This window comes from Oncorhynchus clarkii, chromosome 1, assembly GCF_045791955.1.
Source record: "Oncorhynchus clarkii lewisi isolate Uvic-CL-2024 chromosome 1, UVic_Ocla_1.0, whole genome shotgun sequence".
In the NCBI taxonomy this organism is placed as follows: domain Eukaryota; kingdom Metazoa; phylum Chordata; class Actinopteri; order Salmoniformes; family Salmonidae; genus Oncorhynchus; species Oncorhynchus clarkii.
The window spans coordinates 23,441,671-23,449,473 of NC_092147.1; the positions used below are offsets into that span (position 1 = coordinate 23,441,671).

Consider the following 7,803-nt stretch of genomic DNA (forward strand, 5'->3'; position numbering starts at 1 on the left):
ACTACCTCACTGATTTGTGGAAGCTGCATCAACTGGATTGTGTTACAAACTGGAAAGGAAAATAGTTGTAAGAAATCCCATCACGAAAACCAAGGCTGTAATAATACCCCCACTGAGGCTGTTGTTGGCTAGTGTCTGGGCCACTTGGCATAGTTCAGTGTGTTTTGAAGAGGTCCAGGAAACGAGGAGATGTAAACACAGACGTGGGGAGAGGTCAGAGGCCTTGACTGATACACAAATAAACAAACTCCCTTTAGAGGTAGCAGTTGTGAAACGTCCCTAGTTTGTCCCAGATCTCAACAGCTGTGGAGGATCAGAGGACTTTACTGGGACTTCGCTCCTCAGAGACCAATGTATAGCTTAAGGTCAGTACATCATTTACTTATTGTATTGAGCTGCTTTACAAACTACAATGTCTTACAAATATGGAAGAGTTTTCCCCTTAATTTCTAATGGCAAGTACTGTATGCATGTATTTTACTATCATTGAGTATGTATAAAATGAATTTGCCCGTAAAGGAAAATAATAATTTCAGACACAGAGCGGCACTCTTCGAAACAAGACCATAACCCCCTAGCTCTCCCCCTTTTCCCCCATCCATCTGGATTTTGTCTTTTGGCTGGAGTCCCCTCCCTCTTGCCCTCCCCCTCTTTGCCCCCTCTCCCTCCCTTCCTGCCGGCCTCTGCGTAGAGGATGTGTCTGGGAGTGTGAGAGGAAGGCCGTCAGTACAATGGTTATGTGCCTTCGTTCCTCCACCCCTTCTCTCTCTTTCGGGCTCTGATCATCCCTCTCGTTCAGTGGTGTTCTGGCCCTCTGGGTAGGCCACTGTTGGTGGTGGACAGGCGGACCGCTGAACTGAACTTAAATGTCAGACGGAGACAAGAATGGTGGTGACAAACCTGAAGGTACAGACGTCTACTCTACACACACTGCTAACAACCAAAACAGACTGTACCCACTGACTCTAACCAACACCCACTTCTCACTAACTCACAACAGAGGAAAGAATAGATTGTAATACATTTGCATGTATATCTCTCATCCTCTCCAAATGGAATTGTTTCTGTGTTTAAGACAGACAAAGCGTATTATTTTCTGTATTTCAAGCATGATGGTGCTGTTAACTAATACATTAGTCTCATTCTCCATAGATTTATTGTGCAGCAGAAATGCTGATGTCACATTTAATTATTGTAGTAAACATCTCTGTCTCATGACCACCAGTGAGACAGAGCTGTTTGTTTAAATTGCACACGCACACACACAGATTAACACACCGTGCTGCTTTCCATTGATTCATAATCGCTAATAATGTCCCCACACATATACAAGCTGAACAAAACAGGGATTTTATTCTATAAGGACAGACAGAGATGTATACTTTCACGTGGATCCTCCTGTCACATAATGTCTGGTGAATTGAGCTTGTTTTCGTGTGATTGACAGATGCGGCAGCGCTCCCAGAGGTGTGGCCAGAGGCGGAGAGGGCAGAGAGCTTGGCCAGGGGCGCGGCCCTGAAGTGGGCATCGGGTGTGTTCTGTCGCCCTGAGCATCTGGAGAGGTTAGGACAGTACCGCAAAAGGGAAAGCCAGAGGACCTCGTCCATCCAGTCAAGACTCAAGGTATTCTGTAACTACAAACACACCTGCTCTCACTAGAGGCTATTGTCACTTTCCACATGAAATTTAAAAAACTTGAGGGAGAAATTGATTTTTCAAAATGTTTATGTGATGGCAGGTTATTAATCTGTGTTGATGTTAACATAATATATGTTAAGGTGAAAAATCTGTCGATGGCCTAATACAGGGCTGCCCAACCCTCTTCCTGGAGATCTACAGTCCTGTGGGTTTTCAGTCCAACCCTAATTTAACACACCTGGTTCTACTTATTAGCTGCTCAACAAGACCTTAACTAGCTGAATCAGATATGCTAAATTAGGGTTGGACTGAAAACCTACAGGACAGTAGATCTCCAGGAAGAGGGTTGGGCAGCCCTGGTCTCATAGCTCAAGGGTCGCCGTTGATAATGGCAGACCCTGGCCGTACCACCACTCTCCGAGGGTGTCTCGGGGGAGTTGGTATATGCAAAAAACACATTTCCAATTCACACATTTGTATAATACACACTTGTACATGAAATAGGACTAATATAAGCACCCAACAAATTATTATTATATGGCACTTCCACTTGTGCCTTGATTGATTTTCTGATTGTGAGATCCTACATATGTTGCCTTTCCTCCAGTCAGTGGTCCAGTCCTACCTAGAGGGGGTGGGCTGGGGTCTGGAGCAGCTTCGTGAGGCCCGGGAAGAGCTGAAAGATGTGTCCCATGCCCTGGGGAAGGCAGGGGTGGAGTCCAGCAGAAACGCAGAGGGAGTCAAGGCTCTGGAGATGATGCGAGAAGTCTCTGTCAATCACTGTCAACTCCTTGCTGCCGTTAGCAACCTGCCACGCCTCTACTCTGGTGAGACTGCCCCAACAGCTTCCATGGTTCTGTAGCTTCACAACTGGGAAAATCTTTCATGAATCTGTTCAAATAAAACTTAATTGAATCTTCAGAGAGACTCCCATAAATGCACATGTCCTGTTCCTTAAGGAATAATTGACTCCCTTCCAGCCAAAACTTTAATAACTATGTCAATCTGTAACTTGGCTAAAACTACAGTGTCTCCCTTGTTACCTGTCAGTACAGAGCATGGTATCGGAGACAGAGAGGCTGGTGGAATCTCGCCGGCTCCTGGAGGCCCACGCACGTCTGATGGAGCTGGAGTGCTGGCAGGATGACATCCTGTGGCAGCTCCATGGAGCAGGGGCCCCTGGGACAGCAGGGACAGCCCTCAGTGCCCAGGATGAGGAGCTGGTCAGGAACTACTTCTCAGGCGTTGGAAAGCTGGTGGAGGCTCTCGGGAAGGAGCTGTGGGCAGTGGTGGGGAGTGGACTGGCTTTAGCCCGGCAGAACCCTACGCCGTTTGTGTCTGCTGTGAGGATTGTGGAGCGAGAGGAGGCACTGGATCAGGCCATGCTGGAGGAGAGAGGAGGTGCAGGGGGGCACAGCAGGCCTCTTCCCTCTGGACGGCCACGCTGCTGGAGGGAGCGCTTCTTCCAAGTATGTCTAGACTTGAATGTACACTAGTTGAATACTGTGAGATTCAATGATAGGGTTGAGCATCGTTCAAGAGCCCACACATGTACATCACAATAAATGACTGGAATAGAGCATGATGCAATAGGCCTAGGTCCTATGTTAATGAGATACATGGATGGTTTTCCTTATGTTTTGACAGTAGCATTGCACAGGTGCTTTACAGTGATGTTGTACTCTGTTAGGTGTTGGAAGAGGCAGTGTCTGCACGTTTCCGTAGCGTCTCGTACCTGCACACCCGTGGGCCTGGCCTTGCAGGCCACCTGTCTGCCCTACAGCACGGAATCATGGGAGACCTGGCCACGGTGCGCCACCTGCTGGACCACTGCGTTCCGCCCCACTATAACCTGACCAGGGCCTACCTCCGGGCCTGCCACCGCTGTCTACAGTCACACCTGGGCCAGGTCAGCGGATGGGAGCTGGAGAGCGGGGAGATCTTTGCTGTTCTTAACTGGGTCCTACACATCTACAACAGGTGAGCAAATATAGACTAAACAATTTGAGCCAAAATATGTTTTTATGTGTTAATAGGGTTGCAAAAGAAGGGTATATTACTGGAAACTTTATAAGTTTACCAGTAAACTTACAGAATTTTGGTATCTTTCAAGGATGTTATGTATTTAATGGCCCTTTCGTGAACTTCAGGTTATCACAGGTGTCTAATTATCTCTGGCCTGATGTCTGGCCTTATCCCATTATTATATGAAATAATTACATAAGATGATTTCAAAATAAAACATTGAATGACAAAGCTGTAAAAAGCTATCCTAAATATAAACCATAATACCATTGGTGTTCAATACAGGAGTTTGAGAATGAAATATCCTTTATATTTTTATTTATTTGATTATGGCATTGTCTATGTATTTGTTGACAATGTTTTTGTGTCAAACTGGTGGCAGTTGTGAAAAAAAGTCAATAGTTTGAGGAGAGGCAAAGGTAATTGAAAATAATGCTATTGTTGAATAAATGCCTTTTCATTAATTAGGCTATTTTCTCTTGAACCATATGATCTATCTACTAGAAACTCATGGACAATATGGATAAATGAATGCTATATATAATTTAAGTTATTCAAGTATAAATGACCAAAGTTACCATAGATTGCAATCAATTTTCTGTTGATTACCCAAATTACTGAAGACTGGTAACTTTGGTAAATGACGGTAGCTTTGCAACCCTAGTTGTTAATGAGTGTAGAGTTGTTTTGGTGTGATCAGTGTGTACTGTATGTGTGCAGCTCAGATATGATGGGGCATCCAGACCTAATGGTGGAGATGGAGTCAGAGGAGCTGGGACCCCTGATCTCCCAGGAGTGTCTGGAACAGCTGCAGAACAAATACGTACACAGTGTGCGGGTGGGTGAGACTTCTGGGTCTTTGAGTTGTCTGTCTGCCTATCTATCTGTGTTTCTAACTAGGTTTTGTTTGTTTGTCAGTGCGCCTGTATGTCTGTGTACTAATGCCTCTGTGCACGTGCACTGTGGTGTGGGATATCCCTGTCTGTCTCAGTGGAGTTTTTTGTTGTTGTATTTTACCCCCTTTTTCTCCCCAATTTTTGATCTTGTCACATTTCTGACACTCCCGAATGGACACGGGGGAGGTGAGGGTGGAGTGTCATGCATCCTCCGAAACATGACCCGCCTAACCGCGCTCCTTAAAACCCACCAGCTTAACCCGGAAGCCAGCTGCACCAATGTGTCAGAGGAAACACTGTTCAACTGGCGACCGGAGTCAGCCTGCAGGCACCCGGCCTGCCACAAGGAGTCGCTAGAGTGCGATGAGCCGAGTAACGCCCCACCGGCCAAACCCTCCCCTAACCCGGACGACGCAGGGCCAATTGTGCTCCTTCCCATGGGACTCCCAGCCACAGCCGGTTGTGGCACAGCCCGGAAATGAACCCGGGTCTGTAGTAATGTCTCTAGCACTGTGATGCCGTGGCTTAGACCGCTGCGCCACTCAGGAGGCCCCTATGGAGTTTGTGTTTTATTGTGCTGTAGAAAAGTGGTGGAGTGTGTTTTGTGCTGTAGAAAAGTGTGGTTGAGTGGAGTGTGTATTGTGCTGTAGAAAAGTGTGTCTGAGTGGATGCATAAGGCCCTGGAGGTGGAGCTGACAGACTGGCAGAGAGACCAGGAACCAGACACAGACCACGAAGGCTTTTACCTCACCAGCCTGCCAACCATCATCACACAGGTAAACATACATACCTCACTACCTCTACATTAATATTGGTTTAAAATGTGGTTAAATTATATTTCTATGCAGATACATGAGTTGTGGCAATGTTGTGTTTCTTTTGTGGCGACACGTTGAGTGTTTTGAGGCCGGTGATTGAGTTGAACTGATATTGTGTTTGTGTTGTGGTTGTGTTAGATGTTGGAGGAGAATGCACGGGTGGCTCTGATGGTTAGTGAATCACTTCGGGATCAGACCATACAGATGGGGCTCTATGAGATGGAGAACCTCCTCAATAGGTGGGTCAGTGTTCTTATGTCAGTATGTTCGAGAATGTGGCACAAAATCAGTGATACTGTTCACACATTTAAGGTTTAATGCAACCTATGATATTTTATTCTAACTGCAATGAAATACGGGGTCCTCGTTCTCTTTCCATCATGTTAGTCTCTCATTCTGTCTCCCTCTGTTTTCAGGTTTCGGGAGGCTCTTGTGGATTTTGGGAAGGAGCACCGCAGGGATCAGAGCACAAATCAAAACAAATTCTACCTCCATTATCTACTGGCCTCTATAAGCAACTGCATCATCCTCAAGTGAGCTTCTTGTTTTATTGTTTTATTTTTGTCAGTGCTATCTGTTTCTGTTCATCTGTACGTTCATCAATGTGAGTCTGTGAACACACATACATGCAGTATATTATACAGTTTGTTCAAGACTGTCCTTGCCTCTCCTCTCAACTCCTTTCCTCTTCTTCTCCTCCCCTCCTATCTTTTGTTTCTCCCCCTATCCTATCCTCTCCTCAGGACCTCCACAGAGAGTTTGCAGCAGCAGCTCTCGTCCCGTTCAGCCAGCCGGTTCTCCCGGACTCCCCCTGGCCCCCTGGCTGCTCTGGACCGAGCGGTGAGGAGGGCCTGCCGCCTGGTGATGGACCAGCTGCTGCTAGAGCTCCAGCCCTTCCTGCAGGGACTACTGTCTCGCTCCTGGCTGGTCCAGGGAGACGTCACGGTTACTCTGAAGTTATGTGGAGTCCTGGAGCGCCATTTTGAGCTGTATAGTCGTGTTCGCCCACCCTGCCGGCAGGTCAGGCTCTTTGACAATCAAATTAGTCTGTAGCTGACTTATACTAGTCTTCTGTATGGTATTGTTGACCCCTCCCTGTTCCTGTAGCGTTTGCAGGAAGAGTGCCAGTGGCTGACGGTGGTGGAGTATGTGAGGGTGTTGATGCAGAAGAGGCTGGTGTGTCGGAATGCAGAGGAGCGGCGCCAGCTGGCCCAGAGAATGGCACTGGATGCCCAGCATCTGAGGGATCTCTTCCAGGGCCTGGTGGTGAGGATAGTCTTGAGTTTAGCCACACCCAGTTTAGTGGGACACTCGGCCCAGCTCTGCTCTGTCCTTTATCCCACGGTCCACGGACTACCCACCCCTTCCTTCATTTTTATTCACTACACCATTTTATTTACAGTATTCCATGTTCATGCATGCACTGTGTCTGTTTAGGAAGTGGAGGGATCAGTGAGTGAGGTGAACCCAATGGCCTTACTGCCTGTTCTGGCTGACTTCATCCGGCTTAAAGACCCTAGCATGCTTACGCTTGAGGTGTCTGGACTGGTGGCCAAGTACCCTGATATCAGGTATACACACAATCCTTACCATATCAATTTCCTATAAATCAATTCATGTTTTTTAACACATCTAACATTTGCCTTAATGACCTCACTCCTAAGACATGATTATATCAGGGACACTTGTACAGCTGTCTCTTCAGTAGTCAGGTGTTGATCTTCTGTGTTGGTCTTCTGTCTGTGCCCCTCAGTGATGAGCATGTGTCAGTGTTGCTGGATGTTAGGGGAGATGTTTCCAGGGATGTGAGGGGTACAGTTCTGGACCTCCTGGAGCAGAGCACTCCTCCTCTTCCTGCTGGCTACCGACCCATCTTCTCTGACATCCTGGTCCCTACTCCTAGCATGCCATTCTGTCTGCCTACTGCCAAGTGTGCCTGACTACAATTTTGCAGCCTTTAAATCCACACAACACACAGCTTGTGATTCATAAGTGATATCAACTTTATAATACATCCATCCACCACATAGTGGATTGTATATCAAGCTTGATGGTCTACAGAGTTCAAATCTATGTTTATTGGTCTTGTACACAGTTTAGCAGGTGTTATTGCAGATGCAATGAAATGCTTGTCCAGCTTCACAGGGTGGTACTATGGATATTGTCTGGTGAGATGGTCTTAATGAATACATTACAATGTAAATCAATCCGTTTGATGTTCTGAATTGATTGTTACCACAAGAGACTACCTACAGAACATCGGGGGCACCTGTAATGTGATGTATTTTACTGTATTATTCATTGTATGTATATTCAGATGAACAATACATTCTAAATGAAAATCTGTGTATTTCGTTACTTTTTACTTGGAAAAATAGTTGATGAATCTGTTACAATGACAAGTATACACTGCCAGAAAAAAAAGA

At 46.3% G+C, this 7,803-nt stretch overlaps 1 protein-coding gene across 1 annotated transcript; it reads left to right on the forward strand.

Annotated features, from left to right (window-relative positions):
* Window positions 1-302: 302 nt before the first annotated feature.
* LOC139389222 (exocyst complex component 3-like 1) lies at window positions 303-7,719 on the forward strand. Its single transcript, XM_071135802.1, has 14 exons — window positions 303-365; window positions 800-906; window positions 1,448-1,623; window positions 2,246-2,465; window positions 2,689-3,107; window positions 3,329-3,618; window positions 4,384-4,501; window positions 5,210-5,335; window positions 5,516-5,616; window positions 5,794-5,910; window positions 6,121-6,397; window positions 6,485-6,643; window positions 6,815-6,948; window positions 7,131-7,719. Exons 2-14 carry the CDS (start codon window positions 867-869, stop codon window positions 7,315-7,317), a joined length of 2,364 nt encoding a protein of 787 aa, XP_070991903.1. The 5' UTR covers window positions 303-365; window positions 800-866; the 3' UTR covers window positions 7,318-7,719.
* Window positions 7,720-7,803: the final 84 nt, after the last annotated feature.